At 40.3% G+C, this 19048-nt stretch overlaps 2 protein-coding genes across 4 annotated transcripts; one reads left to right on the forward strand and one right to left on the reverse strand.

Moving 5' to 3' along the window:
• The first annotated feature begins 574 nt into the window (after positions 1-574).
• On the forward strand, positions 575-3270 carry LOC129768458 (neuropeptide FF receptor 2-like). 3 transcript variants are annotated; one of them, XM_055770129.1, is made up of 5 exons: positions 575-1122; positions 1664-1749; positions 1819-2122; positions 2181-2845; positions 2900-3270. In XM_055770129.1, the coding sequence occupies exons 1-5, from the start codon at positions 1080-1082 to the stop codon at positions 3164-3166; spliced, it is 1365 nt and encodes a 454-aa protein (XP_055626104.1). In that variant the 5' UTR covers positions 575-1079; the 3' UTR covers positions 3167-3270. The 3 variants fall into 3 exon arrangements, with proteins under 3 accessions (XP_055626104.1, XP_055626105.1, XP_055626106.1); XM_055770130.1 differs by having other exon boundaries at positions 2903-3270; XM_055770131.1 differs by having other exon boundaries at positions 575-2122; positions 2900-3266.
• LOC129766230 (uncharacterized) lies at positions 3153-18846 on the reverse strand. The gene is made up of 7 exons (XM_055766746.1): positions 18790-18846; positions 17959-18658; positions 17655-17903; positions 10749-10965; positions 9977-10497; positions 3521-3721; positions 3153-3465 (listed from the first exon to the last, which is right to left on the reverse strand). Exons 2-7 carry the CDS (start codon positions 18631-18633, stop codon positions 3208-3210), a joined length of 2121 nt encoding a protein of 706 aa, XP_055622721.1. The 5' UTR covers positions 18634-18658; positions 18790-18846; the 3' UTR covers positions 3153-3207.
• Positions 18847-19048: the final 202 nt, after the last annotated feature.

Consider the following 19048-nt stretch of genomic DNA (forward strand, 5'->3'; position numbering starts at 1 on the left):
GAGAAAGATCCGGAAAATAATCTGCCAGTTCCTCTAGGAATTTAAAAATACATTCATGTGAAAGAATTTATTTGAATGTTTTCTATCCATGTGACCTGTGTGACACTGTGACCAAATATGTTTCAATCAAGTGCTATTAACAGGTGGTTATCGAATTAGTATTAACCACTGGTGGGCTTCCAGTATCGAGGAAAATGTGGAAATATCTAATCGTTACTGAAAATAATACCTTAATTTACATGATTTGCTAACTTTTCTCTATTTAGAAACATGTCAAGAACATGTCAAACGTGAGAATTTTCATACAAAAATGTTACGTGCAAAACATTATTTTTTTAGGAGTTTTCATACAAAAATGACTTATATTCCAAAAACTATAACAGATATAAAGTTGACGTCTTCGACAAAAGTTCATATTTTAATAAGATCTAAAACTTTGTCGAATACACTATATCGCTATCTTTACTTTAAACAAAATTAGGATTAGTTGTATTTTTTTCAAAGAAAATATAAAAAAGTTGTTGTTAGAAAAAAATTTTCCCTGTAAATGTGCCTATCTTTCGATGTATGGACGACTTGTTGGGAATTATAACGACTATTCATATATATATTCTTGGGAATTTAAAAAAAATATATTTTTGAGAAAATTGAATTTTGATTTTTAAAATAATGCATTTTTTTTTAAGAATTCGACAAGTACAAGATCAGACGATGCATTGAGTGGCAAATGGCCGTTATGACACGTTGTCAACATTTTGCGTGATTTTTTTCTTATCTATTTCTTGCTTGTAGCAGCTATAGATTGATTGATTTACCATTTTAACCAGGTTTTAACCATCTTGTGGCAGTTTACCTTTGAATGGCAAAATGACAAAAACAAGCGTGGTTCCTTGTAGATCTTCGAGTCCACAACCTTATTTGTAAACTCCCTTGACAGTGAACATCAAAACACCACGCACAAAATACGTAACGCTAAAATCAGATTTTTGGAAGTGTAAACTGATTGCGATGTTGACACAAATGCTTCGCGATCAATTCAATCTCTTTTGAATCACTTGACATAGAGCGCTTGTGACCTGATGGACTCAATCATACAGAAAGAAGCCAAACGAGGCATTGCAGGTACGGAAGAAAGTTACAATATCCTGAATGTACCCACAAGGGAGGATCAAGTTATCCATTGGCCATTATAAAGAAGATATGGATATGAAGAAAAATATTTTCGTTTCGAAATTTTGGCCGAAATATAAAGTAAAACGATAGAAGAAATTTATTTTTTTAAGAAAATTGACACAAGTACATTGTACGAGAGTCGTTGGAAAAGTCCGTGGAAAGTCAGTAAGATGGCACCACTGGCGCGTATCAAGGTTATGGTTAGTTATTAACATATCCTGGAAAAACACATACCAAGGTTCAGCCAAATCGGTCTGTTTCTAGAGCAGCCAGCGTTGGATGAAGGGTATAAGCCTAAAAGGAGACTATGTCGAAAAATAAAAATATTTTCGAACGGACTATTCAAATGATCCTCGTGTATCTTCTCGTAGTCTACATGGACTATAAGAAACATAGCAACTTTATCATTCTTAAACTAGGGAATGGGCATTTGAGTTGGAAATTATGGCTCCCTGATTAGATTTATAAATAAAATTTTCATCTTATTCAGTACTAATACTTATCAAAATCATGGATTCTACAATCGATTCTTCTGGTCGACCCGTACCTTACCTAACCGACGATGATATGGCAACGGTATGATGGCAGATTTGAAGCGGCAAAACGCCGACCGTACTCCTGTTGATGTTATTGGTCTATTTTCAGATGAACGTCAGCATTTACGACTATCCTCGTGAGATATGGTACATGGTACCGTTGTGGGAGGTGCTGTTAAAAACAGTCACACTAGTTCCCGTTGTCACGTTTGGAATCTTCGGCAATATTGCGCTACTTTGCATCGTCTGCACCATCCGTGCGCTTAGAACGTCCACAAATGTCCTGATTGCAAACCTAGCCATCGCTGACCTAGCTACACTAGTGATATGTCCCGGAATGTTTATGATGCAGAACTTTTACCAGAATTATGTGTTGGGGGCTGTTGGTTGTAAATTGCAAGGATTTTTAGAAGGTATGATTCAGCAAAACCTTAGATAGTTTCTCTGGAAATAAATTTGATTGTCTTACAGGTTCACTTCTCATCACATCTGTTCTATGTCTCTGCGCGATCAGTTACGATCGGTTGACGGCCGTCGTGTTCTCCAAAAAATCCAGGTTGACCACCCGAGGCGCCTCGATCATGATGGTTACAACCTGGCTTGTTGGATTACTGCTGGCACTTCCCTTAGCGATTTTCCGCAACTACAGGGAACGCAATTGGAAGGATTATCTGGAAACATTTTGCTCGGAGAAAACCTGGATCCTTCCACGATACTGGCATGTGCTGGTTGGAGCGCTCGTGTGGTTTCCCCTGGCGGTTATGATTTGCAGCTATAGCCTAATTTTTTCGAAGCTATATCGGTACGAACGAAAAGTTTTTAGAAGAGAACATCCCATTGCGGTTTGCTACAAAAAAAGAGTGGCGAAGTCGCTGTTTGTTGTTTTGGTTGTTTTCATTCTCTTACGAATTCCGTTTACCACGCTTGTATTTATACGATACGATCGATTTGTCAATGAAAACACTGATCAGATCGGACGAGGTTTTCAGATTCTGTGGTATGTTTCACATTATCTAATGTTTCTGAATGCAGCCATCAACCCTATAATTTACGGTTTAACGAACGACAACTTCAGAAAAGCTTACAATAAGACGCGAATCTGGAGATGTTTCTGGCATAGTAACAAAGCCAAGAAGGTAAGCTAAGGCAACACGCTTCACACAAGGTGTAAACGTGAATATTTTTTCAAGAAGGTGAAGAGGAGAGAACCCGCAGTAGCAATCATTGGACAACTGCAGCCACGTGGGCCTTGTGGGGATGAGAAGCTTATATCGGGCTGGGTGGTACCATCGAAAAATGCCCCGACAATAGCATCGGGTGAAACAAAATCTTCTGCTTTGAAACTCCCAAGTGATGATACTGTTAGGTATTCACTCTACGCTAACGCTAAGCTGATTTGTTCGGACCGTTCTATGAACCAAGAGGACTACAAGATACACTCGACCGAATACATTTGATTTAATTGGTATCGAATAATATTACACTAGCAAACAATATTTTAATCTACTTCGAGTTTCCGAAACGACCCATCCACTCCGAATAACGTTTCAGCATTCTTGGGCTTCCCGGGTCGTTTGCTTTCGTCCGTACCGTATTGATCCTCCTCCAGGAAGTAATCTCGGTATGATACCAATTTCTGTTCCCATTGGCTAATAATGTCTTGAAGTGATCCGGCTTCTCCGCCATATTCGTTAGGCAGCAATCGTTGAGGCACATGCCGATAGAGTGATTCAAAATCGTGTCCGTGAACATAAAGCTGTTTGAATGGTAGATTGTGGTATTCTGGAGGTTTTACTGTGATGTTGACTTACCCTGGATTTATTCTTTTCGCTCATAAAACTTTTGAACATATTGAACACGATTTCGAATCCATTAGGTGTGTTGATGTAGTGGAATCCTTTCTGTCGCAGAGGTGAGGCGTCCTGACTCATCATTACCATTTTCTTTACGTATCCGGGAGTAAACTGAAGAAAGTGGGCCATCGTTACGTCGGAAACATCCAGAATGCCGATCTATGGAATCAAGATAATGTTATTTATTTATGTTTTTTATGGCAACACTTTTTAATATGTACGACATCTCACTTGTTTCGTATATTTTTCGTATATAGTTTGATTGGTCTTCCACCATAAATAGGAATAATAAATTGTGCAAATTCTTTAGAATGAAATTCCCGAGTCAGTTCGAAAAACTTATCGTTTCACATTTATTTTGTTCAGCTTTGGAGATTATTTTTGGTTAAATGGGTGTCAATAAGCTAAACTATCACATTTAAGGTAATAAGTATCCTCGTGCTGTTGTCAAAACACATTCTGCGTTCTGAAAAACTAGGGGTGGGTTATACTACCCAAATTTGAATGATTGACGTAACATCCAAAATCAACCAATACTTTTTTCTCGTTTTTAGGTAAATCATAATGGATGTGAACAATTTATATAGAATAATCTGTCTCAATTCAAAAAATTTTAACGGTCAAAAAACGGTCAGATGTATTTTATGGTTTTTATTATTTTAATCCATTTCAAAAACACAGTTGGCACCTACGTCAACCATGCATATTTGGGTAGTATATTCATTATATAAACGCAAGATAAATGTAATACTAACTTCAAAATAGAAACGAAACTAACCAGGGGGCTGATCACTGTCCTCGTGCAGGAGGGAAATAATTTTTTTTTGATTTTCAGAAAACCCAAATTTTAACATCTGTGACAATAGTACATGAAGTCCGAATGAGCTAATATTTTGCATAGGATATTTTTTCGTACAAATCCACATTTCGCAGGAAGTCCCGTATGAAAAATCAATATGACGATTTTCATTGGCACCCTAACTCATACGTTTTGCCTCGTATTCCGAAAAACTACCAGTCCCAGTCCCAGAGTGTCGATTTTTGACAACAACAAAAAAATTCCGAGATGACAGTAGATCTAGACGTTTCATCCATTTTGAACATAAAAAAAATTTTTTTTACTCCCCCTTTGGGTGATTTTTCGGTTTTCAAAAACCTCAAGATTTGACGGCTGTGCGACACAAGTAAATGAAGTTCGATTGAGCTGATATTTTGCATAGGGTAGTTTTTCGTGGGAACCAACACTTTAAATCAAGTCTCATTTGATAATTCGAAGGTCACTTTTTTCCCACACATCAATTGGCACTCTAATGAGCATGGGTAAATTGAAGCAGACTGCGTCAAATTTCAGACGGAATTTTTCTTCAGACGTTGATACAAAGGAACTTGTATCAGAGGTAGTATCAATGGGAATTCATTAAAAAATATCTGCGTTCTAAAATGAACCAAGACCAACTCACTGGCTCGGCAATTCATTCGATCGAGAAAGGATCGCTAGCAGACCTTGATTTAGATGCAATTGTGGATCATTTGGATCAGCACGCAAGGCAAAGATTTAACTAGAGGGTAAACAAAGCTGGTAGTTGTATTTCTGGTATTCTAAATTCGAATAAACAGCTCAAAGTGAACATTGGTATAAGTGAGTAGTTTTCTCAAAATATCACAATCTCAAAATCAGTGATAAAATCGAAAAAAGTGGTATTTTCTGGGGCGCCACTTTCATAGTTTGCCAAGGGCGCTGTCTACCCTCACTACGCCGCTGCCATCTACCAGAGCTGGGGCAACACACACGAGCTAAAATAAAGCTTTCATCGTTATGGGGGATATGTAGAAATGGGTGATTGGTTGGTGGTCGATCAACGAAACAAAGTGCAGACTGAGGATGCGAAGCAACTTCTTTAACATCAGCATCATGAACGTCCACAGCCCCCATCTAGTTAGCTCCGATGACGATAAAGAAGAATCCTACGCGCAACTAGAGCGTGAACACGATCGCTGCCCAAAACATGACATCAAAATCGTCTTCGGTGATTTGAACGCTCAGGTTGGCCAAGAGGAGGAATTCAGACCGGTAATTGGCAGGTTCAGCACCCATCCGCGAACCAACGAAAACAACCTTGGACTTATCTACTTCGCTGCCTACATAAACATGACCATACGTTGCACCTTTTTCAAGCACAGCCTTCGATACCGTTACACCAGGAGAGCACCTCAGCAAACAGAAACACAAATTGACCACGTTTTGATCGACGCTCGGAACTTCTCGGATATCATCGACGTCAGAACCTATCGTTGTACTAACATCGCATCAGACCACTACACGGTTGTAAGAGATGAGAAAAAGACAAGAGAAGAAACGCCACAATAATTAAAATATAGGTATATGTAAATATAAATCGATTTTAAAATCCTTTTGCTTCATCTGCTCATGATCTATGGTAAAGCTTTGTCTCTGTATGCAAGCAAATTCTTAGACTATCCATGAACGCAAGCAAGACGTGAGAACATTCCTCCATAAATAAAGGGTGTGTCACATCAAATTGCATCACGGAAAAAACGCTGTAGAAATTTAATTTTTAGGAATTATATCTTCAGCTTTCGCTTATAATCAGATAAGAGTGTATAGATCACGTTAACCATGCTTCACTGTCAATTTTTCGTAAATTTGGAAAAATGTCGTCGAATGAAAAAGAGCGTCGTGAATTAATCCTGTGCACTCATTTCGAGAATCCGGAGTTGCCACATCGGGACATCGGTAAGATGCTGGGAATCGTCCAATCCACGGTCAGCAGAGTACTAAAACGATACTTCGAGAACCTAACCATCGACCGGAAGGTGAAGAACGGCAAAAATGGATGCTCCGTCAGTGAAAAAGATCACAAGCGCGTAGTTAAGTAGTTTAGACATGATCCGAGAAGTTCGGTCCGGGATGTCGCCAATAAGCTGAATTTGTCAAGTTTATTCGTCCAGCGGACCAAGCAGCGGGAGGGTCTGCGTACATACAAGGTTCAGATGGCTCCTAACCGCGACGAAAGGCAAAACATGGTGGGGAAGACGCGAGCCCGGAAGCTGTACACCGAAATGCTGACGAAGCCGCATTGCCTGGTAATGGACGACGAAACCTACGTCAAAGCGGACTTTCGTCAGCTGCCGGGCCTCTTGTTCTTCTCCGCAGTGGACAAATTCAGCGTTCCGGAGGAGATTCGCAAGCAGAAACTATCCAAGTTTGCCAAAAAGTACATGGTGTGGCAAGTGATCTGCTCTTGCGGAAAGCAGAGCGCCCCCTTCGTGATGACCGGACGGTAAACGGGCAGGTTTACCTTAAGGAGTGCCTACAGAAGCGCTTACTACCACTATTGAAGCAGCACGAGGGCCCGACCATCTTCTGACCGGATCTCGCTTCGTGCCATTATTCAAAGGATGTGTTGGCGTGGTACGAAGCCAACGGGGTCACCTTCGTGCCAAAGGAAATGAACCCGCCCAACGCGCCGGAGTTTCGCCCAATAGAGAAATATTGGGCGATTATGAAGCAAGCCCTCCAGAAGAACCCAAAAGTTGTCAAATCGGAGGCGGAGTTCAAGAGAAAATGGATTTCTGTTAAAAAAAAAACTACAACCTGACGTTGTACAGAACCTTATGGACGGGGTAAGGAGGAAGGTGCGAGCATACGGGCTTGGGCTCGAAGTATGAAAAAAAGAAAATGCCAAAAGTTGTTTAATAATTTTTATTTTACTGTCTAAAATTTTCAAAAGGATCGGTCTACTGGGCGAATTTCTACAGCGATTTTTCCGTGATGCAACTTGATGTGACACACCCTTTAAGAAGATCAAAATAATATATGAGCGAAAAGAGAAAAAGCTCTAAATTGTCTCTGTTCGGACCAGCGTTGCCAAATGTCTTTTACAATTAACCGGATGCATAACAAGTAACAAATTATAAAATACGGAAACATCGGAACCATTGGTCCGAAAGAGTATCAGCTAATGAGAATGAGAAAAATGGGCAATTACGGAATATCTCTTTGGCTGATGTATATCACTAGTTCGATGGAACATCAGTCTCTAGAGTTAAGTTATCAGAAACGGTTGCTGAAATTCAACGATGTCTAAACGGGAACATGACCCAGGGGATGGTCAAACTGCGTGCTCAACTGTCAGTCGTCATTAACAGAAGACACCAGCGCTCATCACGGTACCACCTACGACGACTGCGACGACGACGCGACGAGATCGAAAGGTGGAGGCAGCACTACGATGAACCCCTGAACAGCGCGCAGACAGGAGATCAAGACACCGTAGATGAGGACTACACCGGTGCAGTGAACAACGACGACGTACCACCACCGATGATGAGTGAAGTTAAGGAGGTCATTAATCAGCTAAAACCACAAAACAGCTGATAAGCAGGGCCTCGCAGTGGAGCTCTTCAAGGGAGGGCCGGGAAAACTTGTAGAGTGTGTGCACCGGTTGATAGTCAGGATCTGGGACATAGAACAACTACCAGAGGAGTGGAAGGACGGGGTAATATTCCCTTTCTATGAAAAGGTGGCAGACTGGATTGTGGAAAATACCGTGCAATTACGATCTTGAATGGCACCTACAAAATTCTGTCTCAGATCCTCTTTCGTTGTTTATCGCCAATAGTAAGTAGATCTGTGGGAAGTAATAAGGGCGGATCCATGCCCGGTTGCTCGACGGCGGATTTTTACACTGCGGCAGATCCTCCAAAAGTGCCGTGAGTATCAGGTGCCTACGCAATACATCTTCGTCAATTTCAATGCCGCATATGATACAATCGATCGACTATGGAGAATCACGGACGAACACGGCTTTCCCCGAAATCTGACAAGACTGATTCAGGTGACGATGAACGGTGTGCGGTGCAGTGTGCGGATCTCAGGTGAGCTGTCGGAATCATTTGAGACTCACAGGGGACTTCTACAAGGCGATGAACTCTCCTGTCTGCTCTTCAACGTGGCGCTGGATGGTGTTATGCGGAGAGTGGGCTTCAACATGCGGGGCACGATTTTTAACAAGTCTAGTCAATTTATCTGCTTCGCCGATTACGTGGACATAGTCGGAAGAATACATGCGACGGTAGCGGACTTGTATACCCGACTTAATCTCCTACCAAATTCGGACTCAATGAAAAGTCAACAATTGACAATCAAGCGACAACGAAGCGTAGCATCCTGTCGACAATATCCCAACTATACGATTCCCTAGGATTATTATCTCCAGCCGTAGTGCAAGCAAAAATACTTATGCAGCATATGTGGCTGCTAGCCGCTCCCAACTTCAGAAGGCCGCGGTAAAAATAGCCAAGATATCCTTAGTGCGCCAACTTGTTCCTCACTGCTTTTCTTCGAAGAATTAATCACTGCTTTGATCAAATTAAAGATAGTATTACCCCACAACTAGCGCTGCCGTGCGACCTCAACGACTTATCTGTGTTAATCCCGCCACATTTCTTGGTGAGAACTATGACCCATCCGATCCCCGAGGTCGACGACCGTGATGTACCACTAAATTGTCTCAACTAATACCAGGAGCTTTACATATGTATGAGTATGCACAAAACTTCTGGCACCGCTGGCAGTATCAGAGTTTGGAATAGCTTAAAATTTTCAAGATTCGCTCTTTAAAGTGTACTACTGAAAGCTAATTTTACCTCTTTTATCTAAGACAAGTTTTGGAATTTGATTTGAAAAGGCGGCCGGTAATGATAGGGCTCAAATCGAACGGCCACTGCAGTTACTATTTTTCATCGTGAAAAGATTCAATTTCTACAATTCCCGTTTGTTGACGTCCACTGAAGAAATATGCCGTATCGTGTATCTCAGATCCTGCGAAGAAAAATGAATGAGAATCCAAGAGTTACCCAGACAAATCAGATATTCACCCGGTGAGTTAACCCATACTTCAACACCAGTTGTCCAATATGGGGTTAAGATAACCACACACATCCCTAATTAACGTAAAAATAAACGGCGAGTAATAATGATTTCAAAGAAAAAACAATCGAAATCCGCAGAAAACATTTTTGTATGCGAAGCAGAATTTTGAAGAAATTTGGAAACGATTACATTTCCGATGAACTGATTGAAGTAAAGCAAAGATCTCATTAGATCTCAAACAAACACTAGCTATATTTCGTTCTATGGAATTGGAAAATCAAACCGGCTACCAAACCTGACAAATTTCGGAAATGGCTATAGAATCACTATGGAACTCGAGGTTCTACTGTACTTGGATGAAATGCTGATGCCTAAAACACACCTTGATGGATTTTTGAGTGGAAAGTCTGAAGATACTTGTATATGAATACAGTTAGTCGTTTATGTTAGACTATAAACTAGAAAAAAAGATAAATAACATGCCTCATAACGTCCCTGTAAATTTAGATTTCACTGACCTGCCCCGATATTACAAAACTATCGTCCTCGATCATCATCACGTCGGTTGTCATGGTGCTCACTCGTATCAAATCTTCGATGCTAACCTCCGCCGGGTCGTAAACTGCAGGTCGAATTAATATGATTCTCGGCGAGTCGGGAGTTTCCGTGTTTGGTAGCGGAACTGCTATCCCTAAACGGATAATGTTTCGAGTTTTCGGATTCTCTGGATCGCGAGCCCGAATCAACTCCGGAGACAGGGTCCTCACTGTATAGTACAAATCTATCTTTTCCTTTGTGCGCTCCAAACTATACTTACATCCTCGGAGAAAAGTGATGAGGAATTGGTCATCGATGCGTGCTCGGATGTGGGGACTTTTTGCAATCCACTGACGGAGGGCGTTTAGATCTTCCTGTATGCGTTCAGGTTTTTCATTTAATTCCTCGTGGGCTTTCTTGCGCAGGGCGTCCGAAACGGGTCTAATGTTCACCATATTGTTGTCGAATGACTGTCTGGAACCAATCAGGCGGAACTGGTCAGCTGAAAACGAGAGTGAGTGCTTTTCAATTGTGAGCGCGTGAACTAGATAAGTGTCAATATTTTTTGCAATATCACTTTACGATTACTTGCTGATATTCCCAATCGCGTGGAGCGATTCGTCGGAAATTTGTGACGATTTGATCGCACGATAAATCTATTTTAAGATTCCATACACAATGTTCTTTTTTTTTTGTTTTTAATGAAAGCGTGTGTTTTGCTTGTTAAAAATAAGCAATAATTTGTTCACTTACAATTTGTTTTGAAGCGACCACGTTGTTGTAGCGCGTACGGAATGCGTACAAATGGTTTGAACGGAGGTCGGAGAATGAATGACGATGGGCTGCTATCTGTTGCTTCTGGTATGGTGCTATCTGGTGTAATATGACGCAGAGCGTAATTCACAATGGTACTAACAAAGATGGTTATTTTTTCATGATAACGATATCGTCGGAACTTATCTGTGATTGCCTGCATGGCGAACAATGTTGCTTACAATATACTTAAGGTAGAATGTTTTATGATGCCCCATTCTGTGAAACGCTCATTTTATTCCCTGTCTGAACTACCCCATGTAATATAGAACAGTGGGGGCATTAATAATTCAATAGTTGAAGAGAACATTACTACAAGGAAAAGAAAGACTTCAAGGATCGCAAGGATGTCCTCGCAGTAGAGCTCTTTAAGGAAGGCCTTCATTCTTTCATCATATCTCCGTCGTCTTCAAAGCTACATTTGACCCAATTGAACGATGTCAAAAGTGGTCAATTTGGAAACGTTTTTTTTAGAAAGTTGTCGATTCTGACAATCTGTCGCCCGCTTTCACGGGGAATTATACCCGAAACCCAATGTGTCTTCCATATGCTCACACGGAGCAACTGCAATTATCGCGGAGCCGGAGCAACAGAAGACACCAGCGCTCATCACGGTACCACCTACGACGACTGCGACGACGACGCGACGAGATCGAAAGGTGGAGGCAGCACTACGATGAACCCCTGAACAGCGCGCAGACAGGAGATCAAGACACCGTAGATGAGGACTACACCGGTGCAGTGAACAACGACGACGTACCACCACCGATGATGAGTGAAGTTAAGGAGGTCATTTATCAGCTAAAACCACAAAACAGCTGATAAGCAGGGCCTCGCAGTGGAGCTCTTCAAGGGAGGGCCGGGAAAACTTGTAGAGTGTGTGCACCGGTTGATAGTCAGGATCTGGGACATAGAACAACTACCAGAGGAGTGGAAGGACGGGGTAATATTCCCTTTCTATGAAAAGGTGGCAGACTGGATTGTGGAAAATACCGTGCAATTACGATCTTGAATGGCACCTACAAAATTCTGTCTCAGATCCTCTTTCGTTGTTTATCGCCAATTTTCAAACCTGTGGACAATATCCCATTCAGTAGGTAGTCTCAAGGTCATACAAGGGTTTCGTAATCATAAAGACCAACGAAACGGATGAATGGAATGGAACGGTAATCACAAATATCAACGGAGCTATGCCGAGACGTGAACATCAATCCATGGGGTAAGGCTTGCGAGTGGTATTGGTGAAGCTCATGGGCCCAACGGCACCCGCCGAAATTTGCCCTGATAAGAAGAGGATATCACAAAGGGGCTATTCCCGCAGCATGATTCGACCACCTGGCTACCTACGCTATATAGAAAGACGGGGTCGATAATGCTGAAAGCAGGCAGATGTCTAATGATGAACTAGTAGGAGCTGTGAAAAAACATAAAACGAAGAAATCACCTGGGCTAGATGGAATCCCTAATGTGGCTCTTAAAGTGGCAGCCTCGGTATTCCTGGATACTTTCAGGATATCAATATAGAAGTGTTTAGACGAATGCTACTTCCTAGATTGACGAAAGGTACAAAAACTCGTACTGTTGTCTAAACCAGAGAAGACTCCTGGTGATACAACATCCTATAGATAGGCTGATCAAACGTACCGTTTTTGACGGGACAGTACCGTTTTTCGACCATTTTTCTTACTGTTTCGTCTTTTTATCAATCTGTACCATATTTTGAGTATAAAGAGTAAAATTAAGTGTTGTTGGACTTCGCGCTTTGTTCGTAAATCTGTGGCGCACACAATGGTTGCTTTCTACCAGAGATCGAATAGTGATCTTTCAGACAATTATCAGGTGAAACCTAGAAAGGTAAACGGTTTTGGTTTGTCCGATTTAGGGTGTTTTCACGCAAATCGATTTTTCTTCATGAAAATCACATATAATCAAGACGAGTTTGGGTTTGTTGTAAAGCCCCAAGTCTCTAGTTGCTAATAATACCATAAGGCGTTCAAATTATCCAAATTTTAATGTTTTTAACGACTTTCTTCAAAGCAGAGTAATGATTATGGTTTGTTTACCTCTGATCATGGTTCATCCGGTTTTAAAAATCACTGTTTTTGAATGAAGAAATCGAATTTTCAAGTAGATGTTGCATTCCTCATTGCTTGAGTTTACTGTCATCATATTGATCCATACATAAATAAGGTTTTCTTCAGAATATTGCTTTTTCTTGGGCATAGCTCCACACGAAGAAACTTTATTTCTGCCAACATAAACAAACTGCAGCGCGTCAAATGGCTGTAATCCATGTTCAGAATTGAGGTCATCGAGATGCATTATTTAGATGTATACATTATTTAGATGTATAAATCTGATCAAAATGGTGTGCATGATGATTACAACATTTGTAAGTGTTATAATTCAGAAAAGGTCTGAATACGTACCAAATAATCTTCTTGTGGTTGAATTAAAGTTAGCTCAAATGAGAGGCGTGTTGCCACCAATAGAAGGTGGATTTTATAAACCTATTAAACATATGAATCCGTAAAAAAAACCTACAAAACCACTGCAAATCATGAAAAGCACTATTTTTTTCATATGTTTGGATACATTTGCATACCTGATTTGACACAGGTGCGCTAGAGCATTCAAAAAAGTGGACAAACCATTATCATATATTCGACTGGAGAAACCAGAAACATTTACCCTATACTGCGTTGGAATACATTGAATGATTGAAGGCTAGTCTAGGAGAAACACAACACAATGTATGAATTGTATTAAAGTTCATTCCTAAATGATCAGATGTTCAAAGTAGTATTAGTAAAAAAAAAATCCAATGAACATATTTTGTTTGATAAACAGACAATGATTGGAGAAGTTATAATTCATGAAATAAAAATGTGTAACAAAGAATTCGTGCCAGTTGCAAATCGGAAGGTGCAGATGTTTACAGAGATGGAAAAAGAATTTTTAAGAGTGTAAGAATTCGTAAAGCTAGCGTATTACAGAACAATTCCACGCTAAATCAGCTGGCCGTTGCCACGATACTCTCAATTTTTTTATAGTTTATACGTATGGTGGCAGGCACCAAAATCCTTATTTTCATTATCAGTTTTATTTATGACTATTTTTTTATATGGACATATCTAGAATCATTAACCTTTCTTTGACAAAATAATAGCTCGGAATCCAGACGTCTACTACATATTGAACTCAATTTTCGAGTAAGTTGCGAAACAAACTTTCATCTTCAATTTTCGCCGAAAAACACAACTCTCACCCCTGTAAAATACCTTTATTACATCCGGTTTGAATTACGCTGCGTTTCGAACAAAACTCAGACAGAATGAAAGAAACATTATAAAAATCAATTCGCTTTTTATTATGTCGGATATTACGTTAGAATGCACAGAAAATTTTAAAATAACTTAAATCAAGTTTTAGGGGCTTTAAAAATATCGATATCGATAGTTTTGTAGAAACAGGTGAAGATTATTGATTGATGATCCATTCTTGTCCTCGCGAGAGCAATACACAAGAAATTTATATCCTTACAGTAATGCAGCAATGTACTATTCACCGCGACAGTCACATTCGATCACAAACAATTAAATATCCGCCTCCTCGGCACAATTATTGCACATTTATTAAACATTTCAATGTACATCTAGTAACGCATGAAACAACAAAATGTGCATGTAATACATAAATATAGGAGCACTCTCGTCAGGCTGCATGAAAGCCGACCCGGTGCTGTCATCAAACAAAAGTGTACCACTGTTTGATTTTTCTTCCATTCTTCCTATGTATCGTGAAAAATCTCTGTAAAACCTCTCAACATCAGGAAAAAATATGCTTCCAATTTTCGTTTATTCAAAACCTTTGAGGATTAGAGAATTATAATGCATACGAGGTCTGTTCAAAAAGTATCGCGACTTCCGAAGGTTACGTATATTCGATTCTAGATTTTTTTGTGTCATTATGTTGGTACTCATGTATCTCACTTATGCTGACAAGTACGGCTATTTTGAATTTTCAGTTCATTTTTGACAACTGCTTTTCTTACACGTGTTTTGGTTCATCTTCGATTTTTGCCTATCTCTAGAGAAATCTCTTTGAAGTGCTGAAGCAAAATCGGCTATGGCTATGGAAATGCTTAATGGAATGGGATAGAGTGGACCACTCTATCTACAAGAGCTGATCCCAATTTTTGTATACCCACGGATTACTTATATTCGATTTCAGTTGTTGACGTGCTCGGGCTTCCGGCGTCGTTTACATCTTTTCGACCCTCCGAGAACATTTTTTCGAACTGCGATAAACGTTGTTCCACTCCAAGGTAGGTTCACCAGATGTCACAATCAACATTCGGAATGTGTTCGCGCACTTAAGTTTGTTTTTCACACAAAATTTGATACAGATTCTTTGATCTATTTTTGCAATGGGCAAAAATCGAAGATGAACCAAAACACATGTATGAAAAGCATTTGTCAAAAGTTAACTGAACATTCAAAATAGCCGTACTTGTAAGCATAAGTGAGAGACATAAGTACCAACATAATGCCTCAAAAAATCTAGAGTCGAATATACGTAACCCGCGTAAATTCGAAAGTCGCGATACTTTTTGAACAGACCTCGTACTTAAAACAAATCTTAGAATATTTCCGATTCGATTGGTGTGCAAATCATTGAAATTCATTGGTTGCGAAAGTAGTTAGTAACGTTAACTTTGTTTCATAAAACCGTGACCTTTTTTCTGATTTGGCACCCTTACTGAAAAACGTAGTTCTACATAAAAGTGGTACAGGGTCGCGCCAAATCGTCTGTTTAGGCGTGGAATTTCTCTATATGTGATGTAGTACCGCACCTGTTAAAAGGATTTTTTTCTGCCATGAACAATATGCGGACAACGGAAAAATCACAACGCTATGTTGAGACCATGAAAGTTATGATAATTCTCAAACAGACATCGATCTGGAATATGAAAAATTTAATGATAAAACTTCCAAAAATCATAATATCCTTCACAACGTCACTTCATCATCTAAATATTCCTTCGTTGTAGAGAACAAAGCAGGTACATCTAAAAATGTTTGATTATTTTGCTTCATACTCGGTTTTTCACTCAATGAAAATTTTCTAAAAATATCAAAAAGTTTTTTTTTTGCTTACGTGTCCCGTTTTTATTCCTGAACTATTTGGTCAGGCTACTTATAGACCAATATGCCTATCCTATAGACATTCTCGAAAAACTTATGGAGACAATCGTCCTTAAAAGGCTAACAGAATGCACGGAGGAAATCCATAAACTATTAGCTAAACCATTTGGATTTCGATAAGGAAGATCTACGGTAGATGTATTTCGCACAGTGGTCGAGAAGGCACCCAAAACAGAAGCGTAGAAGAAACCGATACTGTGCAGTGATAGCGATTGACGTTAATAACGCGTTTAATAGTCCCACACAATACTTCACACTGGGCCAATGGTGTGATGAACCTGAATCTGCAGTCGAGTCGATAGACATGATCGGATGCTGGATGCAAAACGTGAAACTGCATATAGTCCATCACAAGATGGAAATTGTGATGATCAGTAATCGCAAGGCGAAGCAATGGACAGAAATCATCATTGGGGAGCACTCGATAACTTCGAAGCGCCGAGAACTGAAATAACTGGGGGTACTAATTGGAAAAGCAACGAGACCACTGACATTTCCTGCCCAAGCTGCAGTAATGGGAATACTTTGGCTATTGTTTTCTCAACGACACTATGATACGGGGGCCCAGGATCGCTGGGTTGGAAACCTAGCGGAGTTAGAAGAGGCTGAATAGTACGTATCGGCTCATGGTGAATCGAGTCGCGAGTACATACAGAATTAAATCGTGGGAAGTGGCCTGTGTCGAAGCCAGAATGGTCTCCATCTCCCTGGCGGAGGACAACGATTGATATAGGCGTAAAGCCAGAGGAATCTGGGAGCTCACGAAAGCAGTGTTGATGACTAGGTGATTAGCAGAAGCGAAGTGTGGCACAGAATGGTAGATGGACGCACAGGCTCATGCTGACACTCTTGGGCGGGGTTAATAGGAAGCATGGAAATTTCTGTCTAATGCAGTTCCAATCTGGTCATGGTTGCCCCAGGCAGTAGCTACACCGATTTGCACACGCAATGTGTATGTGTACCTTACTGGCCCTGTTAGCGGAAAAGTATTTTTTTTGTTAAACCCCTTCTGTAAACGACCCTTGGCATGGGTAGCATCACAACTTGTAATAGGGGTCACTCTTATGATTGAATGGGGTCAATTGACCCTAACGCTGCTCATTTGTTCTGGTTTGCGGCCAGCAATAGAGTTTCTTTTCATGCTTCCAAATGTCAATCGGAAATCTCTACATATTGAGGAAGAAAGTTTAAGCCTTAACACTCCTTTACTCACGCGGCGAAAATCGTAATTTGTGTACTGTGATGCTGCTATCGTGTATTTTCCGGCGTTATTGGTATTTATTCAAAGAGAAAGATATAATTGAGTGAAAAAACTCCAGAAACTATTTTTTTTTTACTTCATTGAATTGTCATTTAAGTCAGCTACCTTATCCATGTTCGGTCTGCCAGACCTATGCGCGAGTATAGGAAAGTTAAGAGCAACGAAATTTCCAAATGCCAAACATCATAGTAGAGCTAAACGCTAAGAAGAATGCTTCAGCATGTTATGTCTGCAAATGAAGTAAAGTGAAATTATCTTAATATCGTTGTATATCGGATCAGTATTTTTTTTACTAAACATTATACCAAGAGTTGTTACCCTTGTAGGGTTTCACATCCTTCAAATTGTCATTTTCTCCCTGGAGTTCGGTCAATCAACTTCCAGTTTCCGAAACGAACCGTCAATTCCGAACAAACTTTCTTCAGTTTTTGGTTTTCCTGGACGCTTGCTTTCATCTGTACCGTACAGATCGTCTTCCTTGAAATAATCGCTGTAACTTTCAGCTTTTTCTATCCACTTATCGGCAATATCCTGGATTGGACCAGCTTCACCACCATACTCTGCAGGTAGTAATCGTTTGGGAACGTGTTTGTATAGCGATTCCATATCACTTCCGTGCACATAAATCTGCGGAGAAAAACATGAACCAATAAGCATCCATGAACCTTATTTTTACACTCACCCTCGATCGATTCTTTTCGTTCAGAAATGTTTTGAACAGGTTGAACACGGTTTCGAAAACTGGTGATACGTTTATGTAGTGCATGGCTTTCATCCGAAGTGGCGCTGCATCTTGCATCATCGTGGTGGTTTTCTTCGCGAATGTTGGATTCATCTGCAATACGTGGGCCACTGTCATGCCCGTTAAGTCCAAAATTCCAATTTGTCCCGCAACAACTAGATTATCATCCTCCCTAAACATTATATCCGAAAATATCATGTTTACTTTGAATATATCTTGGATGGTGCATTCAGCTGGATCATGTACACCTGGTCTGATGAGTACGATTCGCGGGCTGGCTGGTGTTTCCGTGAAGGGAAGCGGAAGACAACCGGCTCGCCGCATCATCGCGGCAGTTTTTTCATCAAACGGATCGCGATTTTTCATTATATCCGACATGATGCTTCGCATCGTGTAGTTCATGTCTAGTTTCTCTTTCGCACGTTCCAAGCTGTGTTTGCATCCTCGAAGATAGGTTACCAAGAACTGGTCATCCGTGCGTGATTTGATGTGTGGGCTTTTAGCTAGCCATGTGCGCAATGCAGCAATATCGTCATCCAATCTTTCGGGAACCTCAAATAACTCTTCTTTGGCTTTCTTGGCCAGCTCGGGGTTCAATGGACGAATGTTTGGCATTGTGAACGGTTTGTGTCACTGTAGACTGTGATAAGAAAGTTTATTGCATTGGTATCAGTTTTTTTTAATAATTCGTGATAAGAAATGTTGGGTGCAAATCGTAGTGGTTAGTTTATTCACACTTCGAAATGTGGTTCAACTGAATAATCAACTCACTCGTGTAAAATCAGGCCCAGTTTACAGGAAAGGCATTTGCTTGGCGAAACTTCTTTTGTATACTGAGCCTTTTCAGTCGATTCGGTTGAATTATATCAAGTGTAGCCCGCCGAACGTAAAAAGATTAGATTAGATAATAGTTTGATTATCGTTTTTGGCAGATAAGATCAAGTATGTTATGAATCCAGGAGGTATCATTTTATATTGGTTAGTAATGTCAATGGAAAATATATCATCTGTAATCATCAGTGTGGGGCAG

Source organism: Toxorhynchites rutilus, chromosome 2, assembly GCF_029784135.1.
Source record: "Toxorhynchites rutilus septentrionalis strain SRP chromosome 2, ASM2978413v1, whole genome shotgun sequence".
NCBI lineage: Eukaryota > Metazoa > Arthropoda > Insecta > Diptera > Culicidae > Toxorhynchites > Toxorhynchites rutilus.

Excerpts from the sequence above, each read along its gene's own strand:
- LOC129768458 (XM_055770129.1), top strand. The coding sequence starts at position 1,080 with ATGGACTCAATCATACAGAAAGAAGCCAAACGAGGCATTGCAG. Across the intron at positions 1,123-1,663 it reads AGCCAAACGAGGCATTGCAG|TACTAATACTTATCAAAATC; the intron begins GTACGGAAGAAA and ends CATCTTATTCAG. Across the intron at positions 1,750-1,818 it reads CCGACGATGATATGGCAACG|ATGAACGTCAGCATTTACGA; the intron begins GTATGATGGCAG and ends GTCTATTTTCAG.
- LOC129766230 (XM_055766746.1), bottom strand. The coding sequence starts at position 18,633 with ATGCCAAACATTCGTCCATTGAACCCCGAGCTGGCCAAGAAAGCCAAA. Across the intron at positions 17,904-17,958 it reads ACGAAAAGAATCGATCGAGG|ATTTATGTGCACGGAAGTGA; the intron begins GTGAGTGTAAAA and ends TTTTCTCCGCAG. Across the intron at positions 3,466-3,520 it reads GCGAAAAGAATAAATCCAGG|CTTTATGTTCACGGACACGA; the intron begins GTAAGTCAACAT and ends CCATTCAAACAG.